This window comes from Electrophorus electricus, chromosome 3, assembly GCF_013358815.1.
Source record: "Electrophorus electricus isolate fEleEle1 chromosome 3, fEleEle1.pri, whole genome shotgun sequence".
In the NCBI taxonomy this organism is placed as follows: Eukaryota; Metazoa; Chordata; class Actinopteri; order Gymnotiformes; family Gymnotidae; genus Electrophorus; species Electrophorus electricus.
In genome coordinates, this window is record NC_049537.1 from 14,312,138 (window position 1) to 14,337,500 (window position 25,363).

At 42.9% G+C, this 25,363-nt stretch overlaps 3 protein-coding genes across 4 annotated transcripts in view; 2 read left to right on the forward strand and 1 right to left on the reverse strand.

Moving 5' to 3' along the window:
- Positions 1-17,608, forward strand: part of gnai2b (guanine nucleotide binding protein (G protein), alpha inhibiting activity polypeptide 2b) — a 37,315-nt gene extending 19,707 nt beyond the window's left edge. The window contains exons 2-9 of the mRNA XM_027000608.2: positions 8,059-8,101; positions 10,416-10,557; positions 11,224-11,384; positions 14,659-14,787; positions 15,548-15,677; positions 15,909-16,062; positions 16,302-16,518; positions 16,654-17,608. Of these exons, the coding sequence (XP_026856409.1) occupies positions 8,059-8,101; positions 10,416-10,557; positions 11,224-11,384; positions 14,659-14,787; positions 15,548-15,677; positions 15,909-16,062; positions 16,302-16,492 (950 nt within the window). The 3' untranslated portion in view covers positions 16,493-16,518; positions 16,654-17,608. The remainder of the gene's footprint in view (positions 1-8,058; positions 8,102-10,415; positions 10,558-11,223; positions 11,385-14,658; positions 14,788-15,547; positions 15,678-15,908; positions 16,063-16,301; positions 16,519-16,653) is intronic.
- Positions 17,609-19,919: 2,311 nt separating this feature from the next.
- Positions 19,920-22,677, forward strand: inka1b (inka box actin regulator 1b). Of its 2 annotated transcripts, none has more exons than XM_027000550.2 (3): positions 19,920-20,011; positions 20,113-20,149; positions 21,701-22,677. In XM_027000550.2, the coding sequence occupies exons 2-3, from the start codon at positions 20,147-20,149 to the stop codon at positions 22,586-22,588; spliced, it is 891 nt and encodes a 296-aa protein (XP_026856351.2). In that variant the 5' UTR covers positions 19,920-20,011; positions 20,113-20,146; the 3' UTR covers positions 22,589-22,677. The 2 variants fall into 2 exon arrangements, with proteins under 2 accessions (XP_026856351.2, XP_026856352.2); XM_027000551.2 differs by having other exon boundaries at positions 21,767-22,677.
- Positions 22,678-24,302: 1,625 nt separating this feature from the next.
- Positions 24,303-25,363, reverse strand: part of uba7 (ubiquitin-like modifier activating enzyme 7) — a 32,394-nt gene continuing 31,333 nt past the window's right edge. Inside the window, exon 24 of the mRNA XM_027000665.2 lies at positions 24,303-24,604. Coding sequence (XP_026856466.2) covers positions 24,472-24,604 — 133 coding nt within the window. The 3' untranslated portion in view covers positions 24,303-24,471. The remainder of the gene's footprint in view (positions 24,605-25,363) is intronic.

Sequence of the window (25,363 nt, forward strand, 5' to 3'; positions counted from 1 at the left end):
TCATGTTCCATATCCCAGTGGGAATCAAAAGCAGAGCTGTTAGGCCTGTGGCCTTTCTTTGTTCTGTGTTAATGATGAGGGACCTGGCTGATAGCTTATGTTCCTTCTGAAGCCACTTTGGCAAGCCATTACTTATCAGGCATATACATTCTTATCTGGATGAAAGAGGTAGTTGCATCGTGAGGGGGAATGGTGGGAAATGTCAGTTTAGCTCTCCCTCAACCAACACAGCAAATAAGCAAATAACCCAAATCTGTACAAGTGTGTGTGCCTCAATGATTTTTTTATGATGCACTAAAGAAGTCTAGAAAATTAGTCACCTTAGTGTAAGGCTGACGCCAGTCATCTTTTATAACTTTATATATTTTCTGTGTCAGTAGACCTGTTTTCTAAAGACAGACATGTTAGCCATGAGGAGGTATGTGGCTTTGTTTCCACTTGTTTTCTGTTACCAGTGGATTTAGACAATAGGGAGGTTTGGCGTGCGAGCCAGCTGTGCTTACTGGTGCCTACTGCACCAGGTCTCAATTCAGGTCATAAAACTGGTTTTTGCCATTGTCATTCCTGTGATGTGCTATACCAGGTTATTATACCATATTTTGTCTTCCGTCGCAATATTGGAGCCATTACTTGGCAGCACATCACAGTTTAGTGATGGACATCACCCCGATCACTGTTATCATTGTCCCACTAATTTGTGCACATGTAATATATTTGATAAGGCAGGTCATTCGTATACATATTTTCTGTCTTTCAACATAACCCATTTTCAACTTTTAGCTCTAAGTTTGTAGTTTGGGCGTGAACGGTGAGCTAAGTCCCTCAGGATTTGTGAGGGTAAGAGCCTATTTCTGTTTCCTGAGTGTGTTTGTATAGTTTAACTGTATCTGTTCTTCCTTTGAGTTGTTTTGTTTCTTCTTTTCACTTCTGTGTGAATGCCTGCATGATTGCACTTTTACACTCTAAACTTTGGTCTGATAAGACAGGCAGGTTTGATTGGACGCTGCATGAGCACTGGAGCAGTGTGGCTCTGGTCCCCGAGGAAGGGAAAAAAACAGCAAGAGGGCAGGGGGTGGGGCAGACACAGAGAAGGGGAGGAGCAACATCCCCTTTCCTAAGGCAGTTGTTAAAGGGCCAGTCACGTCAACAGCCTCAGTTGTACACTTGTCACCACCTCTGCAAACTAAATTTAGACTTTCTTTTAACTGGCTCTCTGCCCACCCTCTGATGCTGTTCTGCACCGCTATGGCATAAATGCTAAGCGCACTGTGCAATAGCCTTACACTGGGGCTTTGGTCTTGTTTGCTTTCATTAACATCAGCCTGTGACAGGCTGGTGTGTGTCACTAGTAATGAATCTCTCTTCAAAGAGCCAGTGATGAGAATCACGGAAAAGATGTGGCATTCAAACAGTGAACACGTGGAGTTGGGCCCAAGGTCTGTTTGTGTACCTGGGTGTAATTCCTGTCTCTGAACAGAGAGAATTTGTGTGAGGAACAGGTGTAGCATAATAAACTCAGCAGGACTTTAAACCTTTGCTGTGGAGAACTCAGTTTTATAAACATTAGCTTTGAGATGAAAGTCCAGTCCAAGGTCATAGTGTGTACAAGAATACTGCAGCCATGCTATATTAGGAGTTAAGCATTGGGTGTCAATCAGCTGGGCCTTTTGCTAAGTGATAGCAACTCCTTTTTATGAGAGGGAGAGGGAGAGGCAGAGAGGGAGGGAGGGAGGGAGGGAGAGAGAGAGAGAGAGAGATAGAGAGAGAGATGGCGTTTGAATTATTAAAGAAGGACTGACCTTTTATCTGCCGTGTTTGTTCTCTCAATACAGCATTAATAACACCAGACTAACATCTGGAATCTGTAATTGTACTTCTATAAAAATATCCTATGCCAATCCATTAGAGCTTAACACAGGGCCCTGCCTACTCTTTTCATTCCAGCAACAACAACATCGTAAGCGTTTCAAGGGGTCGTCAGGTAGTCTGTGTTTCGCTGAATTAAATCCATGACACTTCCAGAAGGCTCAACAATGAGGTCTGACATCCCAGCCCCACCCCTTCCAAGGTCACTTTTGAACCAGGCCGCACCTCTTTAAACATAAACCCATACTGGCCTCCCTGGTGACTCAGGTCATACCCAGCCCTACTGACACCGTTAATGCATTCTCACTGTGGCACTGTGGCAGGCACAGGCACATGCTCAGTGCCACCGGTTCTATCTGGATCTACAACATTACACAATGATGTGACAACCTCAGCCACTCCACCTTTATGGTGCATTACCCGAACTAGTCTGTGCTCTCCTTATTTACAACCACTGACTAGTGCATTTAGCTACTTCTGATAACTCCTTCATAGCTACTCTTAACTTATGGAATTACGCGATTATGCTCTTTAATTTCAAATTGCATTGCACCATGTGTATAACAGAGCAGGAGTTATGTCTGTTCCTATAGATGCTGCTATTTTATGATGTGATAGTAATGCGCTATACAGTTCCGCGACTATGCGGGCTGAGTGTGTTACTGTGCTGATACTACTAATGTTTCATGGCAAGACGTTGTATCAAACAAAGCAGTAGTAGGTTCTGCATGTTTGTTTAACATTTTGAATATGTGATGTGTGAGTTGCCTGTTAGTCAGTACCTTGAATCTGCAATAAAATACCCGAGGGTCTATTCTATATCAGTGTCTTGCGAAGATGTGATAAGCGGATATTGTGTCAAATCAGATGAAGAAAGAGATTTCGACAACATCAAGTGGAAAGAAACAAAACCTTTAGAAAGATGGTGTGTTTATTGGTAGTAATTTGTAACAGCCTAAATCTGCCATTTTGTGTAAAAAAAGTCTTCTTCAGCTGTCAGTATCCTAACTATCTCAAACTTGGGTCTTTTTGAAAACAAGATATACTATGCCCTAGTTGTTGTTGTTGTTGTTTTTTTTTTATATGAAATTACATTTCCTAAATTGCATTCAAAAACAAAAATGGACACTGTATTCAATGACATTCATTTTGTTCATGGAATTGTTTACTTCTCCACCTCTTTACCCACTTTTTGCCCTTAACTCATGTCTGTACCGTCACTCCCGCTCTCTCGTCCTCTCCCCCCTTCCTGTCTCATTCCTCCCACTCCTTTTCCATTAATAATTTCTCTCCTCTCCCTTCAACCTCCATCCTCTCACTTTTAATATTTCCCACGATTTACCTTTTCCCCCCGTTATCAGAACAAAGAATGTGTTGCTCTTGCATTTAATTCTTTATCAACCTCCCCTGCTTCGTTCCCGTTCATCTCATCGCTCACTTCAACCCCGCTACACTTAGCATGTCTGGACGTGTTTCTCAGCTAGTCAGATGAACAAAGAACGAGGGGGCCCTGCCTTCATCACTGGCAATTGATTAAACCCAGCTTGGAGAGTAGGAGAGAAGAATGCCATCCATCTCTCTCAGTCTCCAACCTGCTTCATCTCAGCATAGTGACAGCAGCAAGATGCTGCCGCTTGTTGTAATCTAACCCCGCCACTACATCCTAGCGCCTCTGCTTGGCTAAGTATCAGGAGGTGGTATTCAAAAAGAAAAGCGTGTGAGCATACAAAAGCAAATGCACATAAACACGAATTCTCTTTCCTTTTTTTGCTGGATGAATTAAATTAATGGAATTGATTTGAGCCTGCTTGGAGACGGGTCTCTTGGTCAGTTGAAGAGGAGTTCTGAATACTGATTAGATATTTAAGGATGGTTTTTGAATGCTCAGTATTATGGAGTCTGCTGTGTTATCGCAATATTTTTGTCTGCAATACGACGCAGTTTGGACAACCCACTTTGAATGACTGATGAATCCAAATGCATGGTCAGATGTCACCAATTTTCTCATCATCTCTGCTGCTACCTGGCTGCTGTTGCATGTTTAATTTTCTTAATACCTAAAATGAATTCTTTTACATTAAAGTGACCTTGTATCCATTTGGAGCATCTATAAGCAGCCCTGTCTTTATTGGTTCTGTGAATGAGGTGGACACGATGTTCCTCTCTGTCCCCTAATTGCCACAGGGCTGTTCAGGATCTCATTTAGATGCTTATTGTTGTTGTTCCAAATAACACTAAACAGAAGCGGCCTTTGCCAGCCAAGTTCACAGAGAGGCCTTTGTGAGGCAGGACCCGAGTGTACAATTGCCCCTTTTTCTTGGCTCAACCTCCCAGACTTCAAAAGAGCAACAGTCTGCATCAGTATTCCATTGGTAAATTCTTATCAGGTCCATATCATACACAGCTCTTGTGACTGCTCTTTTTTCCAAATATACCTCAGTTTATTAAGCTTATGAATTGCATTTTGGCAAATGAGCTTGTTCTAATTAGACCAGGCGCTTTGGTTGATTATATCAACCAGTTGAGCGCAGTTGTTCACCTCTCTTTCAACTACTCACCAATGGCACAGTTCCATAATAAAACAATAAAATTTTCTTTTAGTTTTAATTAATTGCATAAACAATAACACACGAATCATATCCAATTAAACTCTGTTTTGCCTTTTCCAGAACACTGGGATTTGTGAACAAACAGGGTAATTGTTATTCCTCTGTGTTCCTCAGAGATCAATTATGAGCCCTCTGGTTTTGCCATTAGCGAGCATTAGCCCTCTAGAGAAGTGGTATTAGGCTCAAGGGGTTAGCATGTTTGCTCTCACAGGTTATTGTTGTGGAATGTAAATATTGCAGATGTAGTTTAAGGACAGCAGCTAGTGGTCTTGTGAGATTGTTTACTCAGTGAGCTTGGGCACCTAGCAGTGAGCTTGGGCAACTAGCTAAACTAGTGTTTAGCTAGTGACAATTTCCAAAGAGCCACATTGACATTAATTTGACTGTACTGCTCATTGTATTTTGGTACTGGTTCTAATTCTAGTAGTTTGACTTTAAACCTGGAACTTGGTGCAATTTGGAACCATTCTCCTTTCTTGATGACCATCTTTGGTGCTTTCTTAACAGTTTTGTCATTACATGAATTTGATCATTGTTGGCCTGCATTCTTTCAATCCAAATTATTTCTGCTCATTGGATCACATGAGTTCTGTGATATAAGAAATCATACACAGAACAGTCTAATTAAATATCATTGGTCATTGTCAACGGCTTCATCACATAAACACCTGTGTTTTGGCAGACTGCTCATTTACATATTTCAGCCTTCTGTGATCTTGATATTGCAAAGGCCAACTTTTGCATTTAACGATTAGCAAACAATATATTGTGCAACCCTGGTGTGTGCTGAGGCTTGATGATAGAACTTTCCTTCTCTCATTGTGGATTGCACAAAGAAATCATAGAGGCAGAGAGGCTGTGGCAAACCTCCATGTTTGTGCTCTCATCACCACTTAGTGTTATGCCTTCTGTCAAATCACGGCTGCTATGGCCATGTCAGTTTTCACACCTGGGCATGCGGACTCTGAGTGCAGAGTGATTTTGTAACTCTGGAACTTTCCATTGAAGCAGCAACTCTTGCAGCTCCTTCGAGCCACTCTAAACATCTTTTAAGATGCTTACTTAACACACTTTTGTAATTTTGTAATACTTTGTAATACTTTGCAATCACTTCCTAACTCTAACTTGCCATTTGCTCCTGTGAGAGTTTCCAGATTGTCTTGCTTTATCTTACCTTCGCCTGCCCTTATTCGGCTAGTCTGTGCTTGTTAACTTGGTAAACATAGCTGCAGCAAGGCCATTTCCCATGAGGCCATGTGCACTTTGCCCTTCCCTTCCCCCACTGTGTATATAGAAACAAGTTGCAATTTCCAGTAGCGCGCTCATGTTCGATGTTGTGCATCGCAGCGTGCCAAGCCCCTCTGACCCCTTGAATGATATGTATTCAAATACATTATTTCTGCAGTTAAGTAGAAGTAGACACACGACCGGATCTCTGCAACGACAGCACGGTGGTATGCCAATATGTTGTAATTTTGGTGGAAAGCCAGTATGATGAGTGCAATACAGTGACTGGTGTTGAAAAGAGGGGCACTATAATTCAGAAGTATGTCTCCAATTTCATTGCTTGTAGCCAATATTTCCTGTATTAGCTGTAGTACTGTCCTCAAGAAAGACGTTGGCTGTGGCCATGGTTCTTTTTGTGCTGCCATGTACAAAGGTCATGTACAAGCACAAAACTGCATCAAAACGTACACCTTTGTGTTAAGACCTGTAAGTAGGTAATAAAAGGTGAACTATTAACTTGGATGCAACACTTGAGAAGCACACAGCACTCACTGCACACAATCTTTTCATCTCCTTTTCCCGACAGTTTAGTTCACATGCCGACCTTTCCACATCCCTGAGATTTTGACGTTCTTATGTTTAGTGTTTGTACCTGTGTGCAAGAGTAGATCCTGCATTTCAGGAGAACTGTACCTTTCTCATTGCTCTCTTTGGAGAAGTGCAGAGAGTTTCACAGTTGGAGGAATTACTCTTTGGTTGGGCTTCGTTGCTTCAGTTCACCAGATGGCCATGAAGGAGGGGGTACATTTCTCACACTGTCTTAGGAGAACACTGCCAACAGCGTTGTACAGCCAGCAAGTTTGAGAGATTTTCAATGTCTCTCTCGCTCTCTCTCTCTCTCTCTCTCTCTCTCTCTCTCTCTCGCTCTCTCTCTCCATTTGCACTTAATCATGGGAGTGGTGTAGAGATGAGATGTAGCTTATGAGAGATGGTTTATCTTTAAGGTATCTAATTTGCCCTCCTGACTCTTCCCCTGCTGTTTGTTTGGGGAATCACTGACTTATTTTGCATTGCTCTGCGCATACCAGTCATGTCCCCGTACTACTTTTTTTATTTTTTCTTCTTCTCTTCATTCTCTTGGTTTTTCTCCATGTCTCATAACTTCTGTCTTCTTCACGCCACCCCCTCCATGTCTCTGAGGTGACTGAGACGGAGGGAGAGTGGGAGATGCTGGCAGAGGTTGTGACAGGCCTGCCTGATGCCCTGTGCTGTTTGCATTCAGACTGATGAGCCAGACTGATATTCTGTGACACAGTGAGGGCAGGTGGACACCAGGGACGGACCGCAAATGTTCTCTCTCTCTCTCTCTGTCTCGCCCTCTCTCACTTTCTCGCCTTCTTTCTCCGTCATAGCTCTGAGAGAGCAACTCTGTGTCCATAGTTACTATCTAGTGCCCTCTCCTTGTTATCAGAGTCCTGATCCAGTTGGTGCCCTCCAAGAGTAAGCCTGACTGATTTGCTGTCCTCCATATTCAAAGCATGCCATGGTATTTGACACTCATTTTAAGCACACCAATCAAGAAATGAGGATGTTTGGAGACTGAATAAGCTGACTGTGTTTAAATATGGGAGCGGCGTACTTTTGTCAGGCTTCCAGTGGAACATGCACAGATCCATGCGGAAAGGATACGGCAGGTTACATGAACAATAAATGGCATTTTAACATTGGAGGTGGCCCTGCCTGCCAATCAGTGACCTATTTGGTGTGTCGTAGATGCATGCTTTTGTTTTAGGCAGTTAATTCCCTTGTCCTGCACCTCTAGGAACATGACAGGCAGTATGGCACTGGCACTATGCATGGGTGTTTAACCGTCTGCTGAACACCCCTGCATATACACTAAGTACAAGTAAAATGAAGGCTCAAGCAACAGCCTTCACAGAATGAAGACATTCTTACCAATATACATATTCTTCATCTACTTATCAGCCAGTGAAGAACAAAGATTATCTCTCTCCAGTGCGCCTGCGTGCGCGCACACACACACACACACACACACACACACACACACACACACACACACACAGCTCCAGCTTGGTCAGATGCCTGTTCTTTGATACTGTATTCATGAAAAGCACTCTCGAGGCGTCTTCTGCCACAGTCCATTCCCACAGCATGAGCGAATGGTGCAGTTGCCCAGGACATGCTCCAGGGGGAAGCACATCAGTTGCATGGTTATTCATGTGCCTCAAGTTAACACATTTCAGTCCTGGGGAGTTCTGTGTGGGTTTTGAAGTCAAACTTAGCATTTTTTAAAACCTGATTCCTTTTGATTTGGTTTCTGTTCTTGTCTCTGCAGGTGCGGGCGAGTCCGGGAAGAGCACCATAGTGAAGCAGATGAAGTAAGTAAAAGAAGTTTCCCTCCTTTCATATGCCCTTCATCTCCTACTCATCCTCCCTCCCCACTCCTGTTTGGTTATAATAAGGTTCCACTCTTAAGCCTCAATTCAGCCTGTAACTGCACCTTTCATACATAAGAACTCCACCCAAGAAAACTTGCAGATAAAAGTCCAAGACTTTATCGCATAGGACACTACATTTAGTGCCAGGGGCAGCCACCCGGAGCGTCGTCCTGAGGCGGATACCATGTCCCAGTGTTTTATATCATTCCACTGCTTATCGCCGGCCGGCCTTTCATTTCCGTCGCACACCCGTGTTTCATCAGCCAGCCCACGCCCACGTGGATGCTTATCGAAGGGCTTTTTGGCAAAGGCTCCTTGCTCTGCTTGTGATTAATGAGTGCCGTCTGTCCCTGAGTGACTCCAAAAAGCTGCCCCAGTTTTGAGAGTGGTTAGGGTGGGGTCTGGAGATGCTACTCTCGTTCTGAGCAGCCAGTCCACATATGAGTTGTTCTTTCGTGCTGATGTGGGTGTGGGTGTCTTGGACATGCTATTTCTGCTAGTGTCCATGTATTTTTCATCTGTCGTGAATGTTTTTCATCTGATTTATGTCTGTTTCTCATTATTAACTGCAGACTTACAAGTGTATTTTACATATATTTTTTTAGAATCTTACTAGTTTAGTGTGTGCGGTCTGCTGGAAAGAACAATTTAAGGACTCTGACTTTCTTACGATCTCATTCTTTATTGGCTTTTGACGCAGCACGGCATATTAATATTAAGTATGGCTCTTGCTTCATTCGCTGCCTCTTCCTTAATCTTGTGTTCATCAGTTCAGATCATCGCACTAAAAAGAGGTGTTGTGTGCTCAAAAGAATGCCTTTCCTTTATCCCGGTGTTCACCGGGAGTGTGCTGACCTTTTCCATAGCTGTGGTTTACTGGAGAGGCCCGTGGGTTTGTTATGATCTACAGGAAGCATATGCGCTCCCCTGTCTGTTGGGTTACCCTCTCGATGAGTCAACCCCTGAATGGTAGAAACAATAACTCCAAGCTAGTGTGTTGTACTTTTATTCTCCCAAAAACTGGCCTTCATTAAACCCTGAAATAACATCAGTGGGTGTGCACGTGTGCCTTTCCACAGGATATTATTAACACAGCACGGCCCGGTAAAGCTGGCTCTCACTGGACTGTTGGCAACCATTTGCTGTCCTAACATGATCACTAGGTCTAAATATTCCCCGATGTGGGTAATTATTACGTATATGAGTGTCTGAAAATGGTAGGAAGTGCAGTGTCAGAGCTGGGAGTGATCATAAGCCTTGTGAGAGGGATCATGTTGAATGAAATAAATAAGTAATTAAATGGTCAAGTGTTTTGGGAAATCTGTGAAGTAATTGGTGTAAATAATCTACACTGCATGAAGAGATTTGAGGGGGTTTTGGCACCTGTTTAAAAGGTCTTCTGTCCTGCCTTAGTCTGTTTTCTCTGTCTATACCTCCATCTCTCATGCACTCTTTTAGAGTTTAAGTTCTTTGAATACTGCAATGCAGTTTAAAAACCGTGATTACACAGGAATTCTCTCTCTCTCACTCTCTCTCCACACACACACACATATAAAGAGTTTAATAATTCACATTTCTCAGGGGGCGCTACAGCCCCAGAGCCATTTCTCATGATGGGGGACAGTAGTGTGTTCCAAAGTTGGATTATTACAAAGCACAAAAGGGAAGGCTGCCACAGAGCAGTGCGCACAGATGTTCTCTCTTGCTTTCTTCACTAGAGGCCAAAGAATAATATTATGTACACAAAATAAAAGCTCAACTCTGGTCATTTTTTCCCCTGGTGCTGTATTCTGTATTGGCGAGTGTGGTACTTCAAGTCTCAGTGAGCCTAAGATATCTCGCTTACCTTTCCACACTAGATTTAGTCACAAATGACATATGGCACAGACAATATGGCTGGAAGGAAGGCTCAGATGAGTTCTGATGCATGCCTGTCCCTTCAGACTGCTGACTCAGCCACTCTGCCAGCACAGTACAGAAATATCCAGAGCCTTCATGCCCCCCCCCCCCCCCCCTTAAGCTCAAACAGTGCTACATTGCGATGTAGCACTCTGAAGCAGACCAAAATACTTCTCTTCCTACTTCTCATTTAAGGCTTGCTGCATTATTTGCCAAAGCTTCCTGTATGTTTGTACTCCATAAGCTTTCAGAGCTGTCTTGCAAGATCAAAGCTCACTCTCTCTTGGCTGAACCTGTGGCATCTGTCTAACTTGGCCCCTGGTTTGTTTGTTTGTTTTTTCTTGCTCCCTTGCAGAATCATCCACGAGGACGGCTACTCGGAAGACGAGTGCAAGCAGTACCGAGCCGTGGTGTACAGCAACACCATCCAGTCCATCATGGCCATCATCAAAGCCATGGGCAACCTGAAGATCGACTATAGCGACACAGCGAGAACGGTACGGCACACTGTGCAGGTGTGCCTCGGCAGGGTCTGGTGCAGCGGTGCCTGCTGTGAAACGCTGTGGGCCCACCCCCATGTGTTGCATCAAAGGAGCTGACAAGCGCTTCACGTTTCCTGGAGGTTTAGGGCGTCACAGATGCTGCAAAACCACAATACACTGGGCGGGTGCTAGAACAAGCTCTGTGATCTCAGTGGTGATGTTTTGAAATGAAATGATTTGAGCAGTGTAGTTGAGAGCAAGGGAGGAGTTTTGCTGGGGCAGATCGCAGTCACTGTTTGACATCCGCCAATTGTAGCTGTGGTTCACCCGCAGAATTACAAAACGTCTGTGAGGTTTTGAGGCATTTGGGTTCTAAGGCAGTTTTAGACAACACACACCTCATCCTTTGGGTTGTGCTGGACTGTGAATTACTGAATAGTCTGACCACAAAGTGCCAAATATAATCCAAGCTAAGACAGTTTAGTTTAAATTTCAGCTGTTCCTTATCTTAGAGTTTATTTTTGAACTGACGTCTAATAAACTGATAATTGCAGTGTGTGTTGTGTGCATGTTGTATGGGTGGTTTGTGTGCGTTACGTGTGTGTGTGGCTGTATGCGTGTGCATGTGTTGGCTGTCTATTGGATGTGTGTATGCGTGTGCACGCACGCATGTGTGCGCAGGATGACGCACGGCAGCTCTTTGCGCTGTCTGCTGCAGCAGAGGAGCAAGGAATCCTCCCAGAAGACTTGGCCAACGTGATCCGCAGACTGTGGGCTGACAGTGGGGTACAGAGCTGCTTCAACCGCTCCCGAGAGTACCAGCTCAACGATTCTGCTGCCTAGTCAGTACACGCCCCCACACACAGACATGTGTGGCCTGCTATGAATTCAAAGCTTTTTCACAAAGTCAGAAAACCTTCGAGACAACTCTTCAACTTTGCTGAGCAGAAGATACCTTGAAACGTTTTGCAGACATGGATTTGCAGACACATGCTGTTGTCTCATGCACACATATAACTAGCCACAATGGGCATTGGAGTCGACCAGACTCCAACAGGAAGCTCTCTGGTATGTTAGTACCCCATCTGTCGCTGTAAGCAGGAAGGGGAACTGGCATGGTGAGGTCACCTCGCACTGTCACAATACAGGCACTCTCCCTCGCTTGTTTGGTGGCCGCTCAGCTTGCCGACGCCCTGGAGCCCCGCGGACCTTTCTCCAACCGTCCAGCAGATGGACTACACAAATCAATGTGTCAGATGTGCTAATTTATTTGATTATTTTTTTTTTGCTTTATATCTTTCTTTACCAGGTTACTAGTGAAGTCCTGTTGACTTCTATTTTGCACAGGTGGTGGTGGAGAGGGACTATATTAAACACATGGACATATTAGAAAGAATCTCCTTTACTACCTGAGGGAATATTTTGACCTTTGGGTTTCTGAAGCGAAGTATGGGGCTTATAACCCATGCTTACGGCATCTGGGCCAGGTGCTGAAGATGTGTTTACTCAGCAAAAAACGCTTTCCTTTCGTTTCTCCCTCACATGTTCGAATTCTGCTCCACCTATGAGCACCTGCCCGACCCCCTGCCTGCCACTATAAATGTAAATGCACACAAGGGAAAAACACACCCGCTCCCTCTTTTTACCCAGCCACCCCAATCTATTCCTTCCTTCCTGTGCATTTATTGTTCATTCAGATGACAGAAGAAGCCATCCATTACTCCAGCCTCTAGCTTAACTAGATCCCCTCTTTGCTCATTTACGTTAACGATTAAAGGGGGGAGGGGCAACAGTGGGGGGCTGCAGCGAGGGCAGAGTTAAAGTAAACAGCTTTTCATTCATTTGGCCTGCAAACCGCTGGCATACAGGGTATATAAGGTATATAATGTATATCCGTCAGAGCTGTAGATTGGCCTCGTTCATGTCGATATGAGTGCGTTTGTGTAATTAGAAGCGCATTGTGTTGCCATGGTTGTTGAGGTAAATGCGTTAACATGAATTATAATCCCCCATATTAAAAAGGATCCGCTGTAGGGACGATGTCAGTATCAAAATTGACCAAATGTTCCCTGCTGCCTACATCCCCCCACAGCACAATCCCGAGCAGATTACTGGCCACAGTGTTGTCATAGTGTCTGCAGTGCTCATTTAGGTCCGGCCGGACACAAACGAATGCTGTGAAAAGGAAATAATTGGGGGTTGGGGGGGTGTCGCTGTGACATCCCGCTTGATGCTGTACTGCTTCACACTCCATCCCGTCCTTGGTGACATTCATCTTTTCCCCACAAAGCAATTGCCCATTGGAAGGCTGTGCTGTGCAAAATCCAGGTTTCTAAGAAATTCGCCTCCCCGTAATGAGGAAGTCAGCATCACACCCAGAAACTGGAGAAGAGAGGCACTTAGTTGCTCAGGTCCACTGGGTTCCTTTTACTCGAGATGTAAATTATGAAATGTTTCAAGAAATGAGACAATAGGGAATTAGATAATGAGGTCCTTTCATCTTGTGATCAGAGAAGTGTTTCTTTTCAACCAAATTATTACAATAGATGTGGTGCTCAGGACATGGGGTACTTTTTAATTAATGGATCTGTAGCGAGCTCTCTGTTGTCATGGAAATGGCTGTAGCAGTCTGTTCCCATTAACAGAGTTTGATAAAAATGAGTGATTCTCTCAAGTGTTCTCCTTCTCTTTAGTTGTCGCCTGCAGCTCAGAACTAGTGCTTCCTTAAAGAACTAATCTAATTCCCAAAACCAGATCTGTTATAATGAACAACAGTTTGCCATAGACTATAAACACTGTGAAATACAACCATGCAATAACTGATGACAACAAGCTTTTATGCCACGTTGCTTTCCCCAGGTTTTTGGGTGAACTGTCTCTCAAACTCAATGGTTAGGTACGTGCCGACTCTGCTTGAGAGCACGGCCTCTGCGGATGAAGAAGTGAGAAGAGGAGCGTGCTCTGCTCTGGCTCGGGGACGTTCACGTGGTCCACGGCCGAGCCCAAGGGCGCCTCAAGAGACAGCCGTCACAGCTGAATGGATAGTGAGGCGAATAGATTTCTGCATGACCTATCCCTGCTTACCGAGAAACAAGCAGATAAATAATGAACACGAATGGAGTAAAAAATAGGAAACTGCTCAGAAATGTTGTCCCCAGTGTGCAATTGAGACGAAACCTTCAGCATTTGACAGCAGTTTTTGTGAATTCTTTCGTATTGAACAGCATCCACCGTGCTTTCTTTCTTTTTTTTTTAAATTTCCTGTATAGTTCCCCGTGAGCTGCTCTAGATTTCAGCTTCAACACGGTGGTGGAATTGTGATTATATCTGCATACAGATGTGCTCTTCCTGCGCGCTGTGCTTGCGTTTCAGCTCTGCTTTTGCAGGGTGAAGCGTCATGTTATAAAGAGGCATCGTGATAAACGAGAGAGGAAAAGAATGGACTGGATGGCTGGGGGGGGGGTGTCCCACGTTGCCATAGAAATGTTCTCAGTTAGCTAAGTGTGCAAGACTGTACCATCCTAAATAGGTGGCTCAGTGAGCTAACAGGGTTATTTCGAGGCTGAGAGAAAGCCAGCTTCCCTGCTATGGCCGTGCCGTCCATCGTCAGCTGCTGGGGTAGAATGTCCATTTGAGCCGGACACTTGTCAGATCCACGCTTGATTGTGTGAATCATCTCTGGTTGAACATTTTGTGTAAGGAACAAAAACAGATCTGTGGTACAGGTAAAAAAAACAATGTGTAAAAATATCTGGTTTTGAATGAATCTGGTTTGGAAGCAATAAGGGAGTGTCCTGGGAAATGGGCCGAGCCTAAACCAAACATGAGAGAAATAAAGGCAAGCAGAACTGCCTGGGTTACATAGCAGGAGTGGAATAATGAAAATTGTCATGGATGTGATGAATTGTGCACGGTTCTGTGCATACCGTGTGAGGTCTCCATGCATATCTGCGCAGAGCAAGAACGTCAAGCACTCAAAAGTGCAGGCGTTATCCAGGCTTAACCTTTTATTGTTGTTGCTTGTAATAATAATGCATATTTATCTTCCTAGTTATTGGTATGACCTAAGTGTGTGTGTGTGTGTGTGTGTGTTTGTGTGTGTCTGTCTGTGTGTAGTTATCTGAATGATCTGGAGAGGATAGCACGGGCAGACTACATTCCCACCCAGCAGGATGTGCTGAGGACAAGAGTGAAAACCACTGGCATCGTTGAGACACACTTCACTTTTAAGGACCTCCACTTTAAGTGAGAGACCATTCGCACAGTGTGTGTTTACGCTCTGTGTGTGTTTGTGTGTGTGTATGTATAATGTTAGTGTGCATGTCCGCCTGCCTGTCTCTCTGCTCAAGCCCGTTCAAGTGCCATTTTGAACCTTGTTTGTCCTTTGACAGCAGATGAGTGTGATTTGTGACAAGGCCCTGCCATAGTGTGATTTGTGACAAGGCCCTGCCAAAGGGTGCGGTGATTTGTGACAAGGTTCTGCCGTAGTGTGTGTAGTGATTTGTGACAAGGCCCCGCCGTAGTGTGTTGTGATTTTCACTGATTTGAGCTAGAAGTCCCTGGCGCTGTCATAGTGTGCCATGTCATTCTGCTGTGCCTCATGAATAATATATGACAACAATACATAGGAGTTAAAAATGGCACCTCTCTTGGTTGTCTGACTTCTTGTAACCATAGAAACTTTTCTCCTGAAAATGCCAACAGAAACAATGGCCGAGTGGATGACTAAACAGATTGATCACAGATGTCCAGCTTACATGGTTTTTGCCTGAATGAATCTGTATTTGGAGTTCTATAGTGGAGGAGTACTGTAAAGCTGTGAAATTGCTCAATCTTTAAGTTGTTTTTTAAAATTTCTTTTCATCTTTAGGTGCTCTCAGCTAATTCAGATTAATCTTAGCTTTTTTTTTTTTCTATAAAGAGCCTCATGAAATTCCAATGGCCAAGCAAGGACAAAGTGCCTGTCTGTCTCTGGCTCTCTCACTCTCTCTCTGTCTCTCTGAAGGATGTTTGATGTTGGAGGGCAGAGGTCAGAGAGGAAGAAGTGGATCCACTGCTTCGAGGGTGTGACAGCAATCATTTTCTGTGTGGCACTGAGTGCCTATGACCTAGTGCTTGCTGAGGATGAGGAGATGGTAAGAAAGAAGAGCACTGCTCTCTTAGCGCAAACACACTTGGAATTTTAAAAACACAGGACCTAACTCTGCAAATGACAATAGAAAAGAAGCAAGTTCTGCAGCTGTATAGTTCTGTCAAGTGATGCAAAAAGCACCAGTACCCCCTGGTGGTCCCCTAGTGTATGACAGCTTTGCCAGCTTCATTTAAAATGCGTTCTTTTGCTCTTTCTCACCCACTTCCTTTCTCAGAACCGCATGCATGAGAGTATGAAGCTCTTTGACTCTATCTGCAACAATAAATGGTTCACAGAGACCTCCATCATCCTCTTCCTAAATAAGAAGGACCTGTTTGAAGAGAAGATCACGCGTAGCCCTCTCAGCATCTGCTTCCCTGAGTATTCTGGTGAGTAGCATTCCCTGCCATTCCAACCAAGAAAAAAACACCTCTATCATGAACCCTGAGTACATGATGGATTTTAAGAATTGCTTGTGTACTTGCGAATCTTTGGGGCAACTGGGGCCATTTTTTTTTCCCTCTTGGCTATAATGCCGATGAGGAAATGAACCCTGATGGTTGGTTTCCTCTAAATGGCATCGGTCCCGCTGTGGCCACGATAACTGTTTTCTGATCCTCTTCTTCAGGAGCCAACAAATATGACGAAGCTGCGAGCTATATCCAGACAAAGTTCGAGGATCTTAACAAGAAGAAGGACACCAAGGAGATCTACACCCATTTCACCTGCGCCACCGACACAAAGAATGTGCAGTTCGTGTTTGATGCTGTCACCGACGTCATCATCAAAAACAACCTAAAGGACTGTGGGCTTTTCTAGTTGCATTGCCAAGGAAGATGCCAAGGGTAAACACACGCACAGTGTAAAAAAACACGCTGGTTTCTCATTGATCAACAGATCTCCCACAGTGTCACATGTTTGCTAACTACTGGCTCTGTGTTGTTTTTTTTTTCCTCCATTCCTGTGTGTTAATGCTTCAGGAAGCCCTCAGCTGTGTGGTGCACGTGCACTGCTGAGCACAATGCCAGACTGCCTACAACCAACTAGGGAAAGCCAGAATTTTTAGGCGATACCATGGGAACTACAACAATGACGGAGAAAAAAAAAACATTGCAGAATCCCAACAGTCACTGAATTGCAAAACACCTTCTCCTGCACCTACTTTTTATTATTATGTTTTGTAAATATTCTCATTTTAAGAAGTTATTTTGATCAGATTAAAGTGACAGTGATTTTCTGATGTTTCTCTTGCCCCTTGCCCTTTGATTTTAAGTACAGTAGGGCAAAAGCAGTGTGGGGGGATCTTTGATATATATAAACTGATTTTGCTTTTCTTTAACAGATACGCAAACTTTAAACTTAACTGCCTAATGCTTCTTTTGTAAAGCTACATGAGCACAGACCGAGATCAGTACATTTGCTTTGTTTGTGTTGTTTTGTTGTTGATGTTGTTGTTGATGTTGTTGTTGTTTTTATTACTTTATATGTGGAATGCCACATTCCTAGCTCATGTGTACTGCATGATGGACCACATAAAAGAAGAAAAGACAGAAAGAAAAGAAAAAAACAGCTTGCTTGGGTTCAGCCACTGCCCAACACAGCCTCAGCAGTTTGGCCGACGCGTTTAACATTCCGAACTAGCTTCACTTTGATAAACACTGTACGATTGTGACTAAGATGTAAGATGCAAGTATCCGTCTGCACTGTCCTTTCCTTTTGTGCTCCCGGCCCCGTCTCTTTCACTCTTTGTCTTGTGCCTTGACTTCTGTTTTTTCACGTTGTCTGTAGAGTTTAGAGCAGATTCAGTTCACAGTAACAAATGAATTTAAAAGCCAGGATTGTGGTTTTAGGAAGGGATCAGGAGACATGGTGGATGTTTGATGGAAATGCTGTGAAGAGTTTTATTGGAAATAAAAGTTGATTCATGAGCGTGAACTTTCTGTGTATTTGCCACATTCTTTTTCTTATTCTGAAGGCCCATGAATGGAAGTCTCAGTGTTGCTGGGTTGGGCACAATGTTCAAAAGGCAAGATTTTGAAGAAAATTATCTAAATGTGGGCATATTTAGAAAAATGGTTTAAATGTGGGAAGTGTGGAAAGACATGGTCTGTGAAAGATCTTAGCCAACAGATGTTATTACACATTATTAGACATTCTTACCTAAAACTGGTCTTTCATCAATTCCCTGTTCTTATATTCATATGAATCACAATAAGCAATGTAATCCCTAGTATTGACATATACTTTGTATATTGAATTAACTTTAAGAATGAATATTTGTGATCAGCTCTAACTATGTCTGTGTTCATTCAGAACAGGATTTTTGTTATGGCCATTCCACCGAGATGTGCAATAAAGTGCCATTAGTGAGCACTTGTTTGTGTGAAATGAGAAGAGTGATCAAATCCCATTTCAAATGAGTGACATATCTTCATCCCTTCTACAAATGCTAAGTGGATTCTTCTTTCCATTGAATCAGTTTAGTATGAACTGGGTGTTGAAGCCTAAGATAACTGTTTAACAGGACCTATGAGAGGTCAGTAAATGTGCTAATTTTCATCAATGCCACTCTGTGTATCTGGTGTCCATACATTCCTAACTGAACAAATCCAGTGGGAATATCTGCATTTTGGCTATTGGAATTTAAAACTATCTGAATATGTAAACCAACAATGTGTTCTCTGGTAACATTTTCAATCAAATGGTTTGGTCTTCAGAATGAGTACTTTTTTTTTTCAGAGCCTTGGTCATATTGCCCCTACTATAAGTGATAATTAGACATCTGGTAGTTGTAGCACCAGAATCTATACACAGTGGTGGCATGTGAACAGTTCAGGCCAACCCCTTCTGAACACACTTGCACCTGAAAGAGCTGCATCTGCATGTCCTCAATGCCTTGGAGGCATGTCGGATGAAGGCTATTTGCATTAAAATGCAATGTTCTAGCGGCCTATAGCATGGATGTGCCATTGGACGGCATTTTAAATTGTGCAGTTGCAAATGACTAGATAATGGCTACAGCGCTTAAGGAAAGGTTACATTGTAAAGGTAGCAGTACTATGCAAATCTAGACTAAACGTTTTCTGAGAGTACTCCAATTTCATCTTCACTGATAATCTGACAAATTTGTATTTTCAAAAGTTCAGATGAAACCAACATCTTTAATAATCGATAAAACAATGAAAATGTAAATTTCCATAGTTACAGATGTATTCTTACTGAAAGGTGCTCATGTTCATCTCTCATTATTTCAAATGTTTAGATGGAGTTTTTTGCAAGGTAGCAAATAATTTTCTTCGGAGTTTAACTGGTACGTTAACAGCAACATGGCGTTTTGCTCATAGTCTTACGTGTAGACCATCATTTGTCTAATTTACAATTTATAGTCGAAGATCTTAACATTTTAAAAATTCAAATGCGTTGTTGCTATACCAGATCGTCGAATAGTGCACATATTTGATAGTAGTTTGCTTTGTATTGATATGTTATAGGCTAACCGATGGTGGCGATGGCTGAAGTATGAAGAGGTTCTGAAATCTGTGCAAGCCTGTGATTATACTAAACTACCACCGGATGGCAGCCGATTAACACTTTATTGATTTCCATAACGTGAACTCTGCTTTGAGCCTCTTGTACGCCTGTTCTTGTTGTGCGGCCCTCGGTGTGATAAAAATACTTAAAATAATAGAATTAAAGTCAAACTGCTTCAGGAATTGCGATGACATATTTAATAAAATAATAGAATTAAAGTCAAATAGCTTCAGGAATTGCGATGACATATTTATAATTAATTGTGACTAGTTTAAATTGTATATCCCATATAAATATTAACAACAATCTCAAAAAAAAAATTTCATGGTCGTCAATCACATCACATAAAGTTTACCAGGTTAATGTTGAAAATGCTATATCTTACTTTAACAACAATATTAAACTGATCAGATTTGAATAATAGCGGATTATCTAATGTAAATTATACAATATGGTCATTGTTTTCCTCCATTTGAATATACTTTTAAACCTCCATTTACATCAATAAGAAATACCTGATGGGGCTTACAAAACAAATTATGTGTGTAAATGTGTGGAATTTACAGGTGAGAAGCGGCCCCCCCCCTCCAAACTCAGATTTCAAGTAGTTTCTATTGGATGGCTGCACGATGCTCAGCGTTGACTGGTTGGAACGTCACTAACGGGAAACGAACGCTGCTCTCAAAACCGCGCACTGGCAGACTTTCGTACCAAATGCGCTTTGACGGATCCTAGGAATTGGAAGAACATCTTGCACTAGAAGCGCTGAGTGTTTTCCAACTTGGAGAACTTGCACCACATATCTCGGTTAGTATTCACATACAAAGCAAGGTTTATGACTAACTGATTATATGGTATGGAGTTTAACTTCAAAACAAATGCCTAATTTTGTAATATTTTATTCTCAGGTATTCGGAAATATCACAGACGGTGGAGAAAACTATGGTAAGTATTTAATTGTAAAACTTTTATATATTTAGATACGTTGTTCTCTCAGGCAATGTGTTTTTTAGTTTTAGTTTTTTTTCTTCTCACTACAAACCGTTTTAATTACAAGAGCGTATTACGTTATGTGGCGTAATCCTGAACATCAATTACTTCAGAATCTCTTTGCCTAAACTAGAACTCTTCATTATATGTTCAGGGTAATTCTTTTCAACGCAATGTCGTTTGGCAGAGAGTAAGTTTGCATCTTTGACACAGATGCAAGCGTCACATGAGAGGCGCACCAAATGGTTCTGCACTTTACTACAGCTATCGTGCAACAAATTCATGCAACACCTTGTATTGTTCCATCGGACACTTAGTTAATGGCTTCATACGTAAAGCACAAAGCTGATCATTGCTGATATAGAATTGCTAATGCTAAACTGAAACGTCTTGGTTGGCTTTGTGACTTTAATTTGGTCTTTAAATTTTACACGTAGAAACAACTTAAAGCAAAAGGTTAAACTGAAACGGCGAGAATGCATATGAAAGATCGGGAAAAGGTTTGGATTTAAGTAAAATAACCTACACCCAACTGTATACATTTTTCATAGCCTTAAGCAACCGCTGGCGTTTACCCAGAACTCGCTAGCTTAAGTTCTCACAGCTGTGACAACAAACGCCGAGTGTTCAGTGGTCGCCTAGTAGTGCCTCCAGTCTCGCCGTAGCCTATAAATTAACGATATTAATGCACTCACAGGGATTCCGCGAAAAAAAAAATGGAAGCGGTAGCCTGGCTGCAAGTGAATTTATGCAGCTCCAGGAGAAGTTTTTGGGAAAAGTTTGTAGACCCTTTGGAAACCCCCGTGACTGCACAACTGATTACCTCAGAGGAAGTGGCTGAGGAATAGTATTGCTTTAGTGTGGTCATCTCGTGTGAGATGCGATCAGGTGACTTTCAGACAATTAGTTTGGATTTGAGATGTTTAGACTTTGGTTTTAGCTTTTCACAACAAATCTGATCATATATTTGACATTTTACATCTGGGCAACATATCTGATCATAGCATTTATTTGACATCCAAGGCCCATTTTGGGACGAAGCATTGTTTTTGCCGTCCATTGCCATGGTCTCAAAGAAAGAATAGTTTATTCTTCATAACGAACTATGACCTACATTGTGCAGCGTAGTTAGAAAATGATGTAATTTCCTCTCAAGCTACTTTCCTGCAGGCTGGCGCACAGGGGACGTGTTGCACTTTTTCCCTCCTTTTCCTCTCCTCTGCTTGCCTCCCGCTCTCATAGCAGACACAGATCTTTCTGCATGCAGAGCAGAGACACTCACACTGCTACTTTTTCTCACTAAAATGCCCCATTGCCTTTAGAAAAACACTAAATGGCCTGTGGTTACTTACTGTATGCCTTGTTAAACACTGCCTGTTCAATAATGACTAGTTGGATTCCTTCTATGTGAATCAAAGGGGAAGATTAGTCACTTGTGGTCCTCATATCCTCTGAAGTTGCTTTGTTCTAACCTCTCCATTTTCCGTCTGCTTCGCCTTCGTCCAGCTGTGCGTTCGAGATTCGGGAAGCTGCTTGTGGGACCCAATGCAATACATGATGCGCTCCCTGCAGGACCTAAAGCAGCTGCACGAGCCCAGCGAGCCACCCCGCCGCTCGTATGCTGTGACACGTGCCTGCCACAGGAGGGAGAAGCAGCGGGAGCTGGCCAGCCGTCCGCAGAGCTGCCAGTCCAGCGACGGCAGTGCCTACGACTCGGCCTGCTGCCTTGCCAGCCCGCTGGAGGAGGAGGAGGACGAGGAGGATGGTCTCGGTCGCCTGCCCCGGGGCTCGCCTTGCAGTGAGAAGAGCCTGGACTTTGACTCTGGCTACTCAGAGGCGTCGTGGCAGGACGAAGGCGTGGTGCTGCGGCGCACACGGAACGTGCGCGTCTCGTCATCCGCCTGTGCCCGTACGCACCGCGTCCGGCCCAAGTCCACGTCAGATGCATGTCTGGAGCGCTGGACCTCGTTTGAGGCCAGTGAGCCAGGGGACTGGACCACGGCTCTCTTGACCAGGGGGCGCAACCGGCAGCCGCTGGTGCTGGGTGACAACAGCTTTGCAGACCTCATCAAAAACTGGATGGACCTTCCTGAGTGCCTCGAGTCGAGCGAAATGAAGCCTAATCCGAGCCGCAAACTGGCCAAGGACTTTCTGGTTAACATGAGGCGGAAACTGACCAGCATGTCAAAGGGCGTGGAAGGGCGTGGGAGGTCTGAGGAACCTTGCACGAAACGGATGTCATGTCCTGTGGGGTGTCAGACACCAAAGCCCTTCTTCCACCAGTCACACACAGGTCTGCACCAGCTAGAAACAGACTTCTACCAGTTCAGTGCCCTCATGAAGACAGGAAGTCGGCAGCCTATCATATGCAGTGACATCATTGGTTACATTTGAACGACTGCCATTGGTGGACTGGATTAATACTTTTGATATAATATGGATAAATGTGGTGTATAGTGAAATAAACACTTTTTGGAAAAGTTTGAGATTTTTTTGCAAAATTATTTCAAGTTACATGAATATATGAAATGAACATGGATGTCAGCCCTCAGCTAAGCTAAAAACTGCAGTCATATTAGTAAAACTAAAAATTGCTCCAGAATAATAGCATTAGTTAGAGATTAGGAAATGGCAGTTTTTCATGCCAGAATTTAGTCAATTTTCTCTGACATAAATGTGCTTGTTATTCTTTTATTCTCATGTATGTATTTTACCCCCATCCACATTCTTACTTAGGAGTAATAAGGTATTGTCAAATATAGCCATGAAAATAGATTATTGACCTCAACTACATTTTAAAATGGGTTAAATGCATCTTAACTCATGCAGAGAAGAGGAATTAGACCTGTCTCCAATACCTTCATGACCAGTACCCAGATGTGAATCTACACTAAACAATTTCATTTATGCCAGTCTCATTAAATGTTCTCTTTACCAGCTGTGTGATAAGTTCACTGCTACATACCGTCTGTTAAGAAAATTACACTCTCTGAATGAGCGAACATGGGGGTTTCTGCTTGGCTCTTAATCCCAAAGGAAGAGGGGAGCCCTGTGCTGATGTTGAGGTTTAAGGATGAGGAGGACGGTCATTTCAACACCTCATCACAGACTCCTGCTGTAGTGCTTTTGGACCGTCTGCTCGACTCCCCAGCAAGAAGGTCACCGTGTGTCCTTTCTGTGTGTGTGCTGGAATGAGAGAGAGCAAGAGTATCCAGATGGAAAGGGGGTGGGTGGGGTGGGGTTACACTTCACCTAAAAACCCTTGTTTAAACACTATGCATGTGCATACATAGGCTTTTCCTTAAAACACTGGTCGTCATGTTCAAGTCTTTTTAGAAGTTTTGAGGCTTGCTGACAGACACTGCAGCAATTCATCTAAATCCTCTCTAGGGAATGGTTGCACGAATGCCAATAATCACTGATGCCCAGTTGCTTATAAGTAGTCTGCAGTGTTATTAAAAAGGTTATAAGCAGTTGGTCAAATTTTAGCCTTATTTAAGGTTAAAAAATGTTTTTCTGTTAGGTCATTTTCTGGAAAAATAGATCAAAGAAAGACAAAGAAATGAGGAAATAGTGCTACAGTTTCCAGGCCAATTTTGTCCTGCAACAACGCCTTCAAATTGCAGTAAGGAGCCTGTAAGGTTTCACCCAGTAGAAGTGTTTTCTGAGGTAGACCCGTATTCTCTACAGCAGTTGCTAGTCACATAATGAAGGGTTGAACCCACCCTCCCTATCATGCAGAGATGCAACAGATGGGGGGAAAAAGTGTTTTATAACACTAGGTAACATGAATAAAATGGATCAGACAGGCTTAGGGTGAGTGTTCTCATTGTCTTTACATTGTCCTACTGTGACTGGCCAATAGTGGCATGTGTTGAGGGTTGCATAACAAAGGGCAAGTCTGAATAGGGGCATTAAGGCATTCTGTTTTTCAATACAGATAGTATGGAGAACATCCATGGTGTTGTTGTAAGACATTTTGTGTCTCCAAAATGGTAATTTATAGTACTAGGAAAAACACGGCAAATATTTGTTGCCAGTGGACTTGCATTGCTGGAATATTCAAGCTGTGCCCCCATACCAAACAAACAGAAACATGGCGTTATCAATGTGTAATCTAATTTCTGTTTATTAACAGAAATTTGTAATAGCAGAATGAACTTGATTAAAGAGATCATTTTGGCTCCCAGAATTTTGCTCATTAGAATAATACAATAATGATCACAGTTAAAACCCAACCCACTGTTGATCCCCAGTGGAGGCTGCATTATATGACTTCATCTAAGGAGATATCTGATTGGAGGGACCTTCTGACAGTCCTCATCCTCAGCAAAGGAGGGAATGATTTCCAGCATCTGCTGGTGAGGTGGGATCACAGTCTTAGTAACTGTTTGGACAACATCTGAAACTCTGTAACAAACAAACAAAAACATTATTTATTTTTTAAGTAACTTCACACTTGCCGTTATACACAAATTTCATATAGAGGCAGACTGTATTTATGCAATCTTGTTGTAGACAATGATCAACCATATGATCTGAGAGAAAGAGGGAGGGTGCCATCATTCCAGAATAACAGAGTGAGGAAACTGTTATGATGCTAATTTTCCATCCAGGTTTCTTGTTGAAAAGGCAAAACTGTGACCAACCATTCAAACTAATTCATAATAGTGCATAATTACAGAACACCTTGGAGGTTTTTGTTTGGTGAGGTCTTCCTGGTCCCAGTATGGTCTTAGGAGGGCTGGAGACTTTCCTTTAATGGACTTGATTGTAAACAAACAAAATGGCTGTCACTGCTGCAGTGTGGGGAGAGTAAAGCACTAGGACTCAATCTATAAATGACACAGGCTGCTCTGGCCTCTCATTTCTCCTTAAACATGATAGAAGTAAATCCCAGAAGAGGAGTATCTGTCTGCATGTGCATGGATGGAGCCTGTTGGCCTTGGCTGGAGATACTCAAGCTGCTCCTCTTTTGAAGATCCAGCTGAACTACTAATCCATCATGGCCCCAAGAAAGGATTGTTATCATTCCATTATCCCCATGACTTATCCACATATCCTTATAGCAAAGTCTATAATAAACTCATTATTAGTTAATTTTTTTTATTAAGAGCCCTGATTAACAAAAATCTACAAACAAAATAGAAACTTCTTTAATTAAGATCT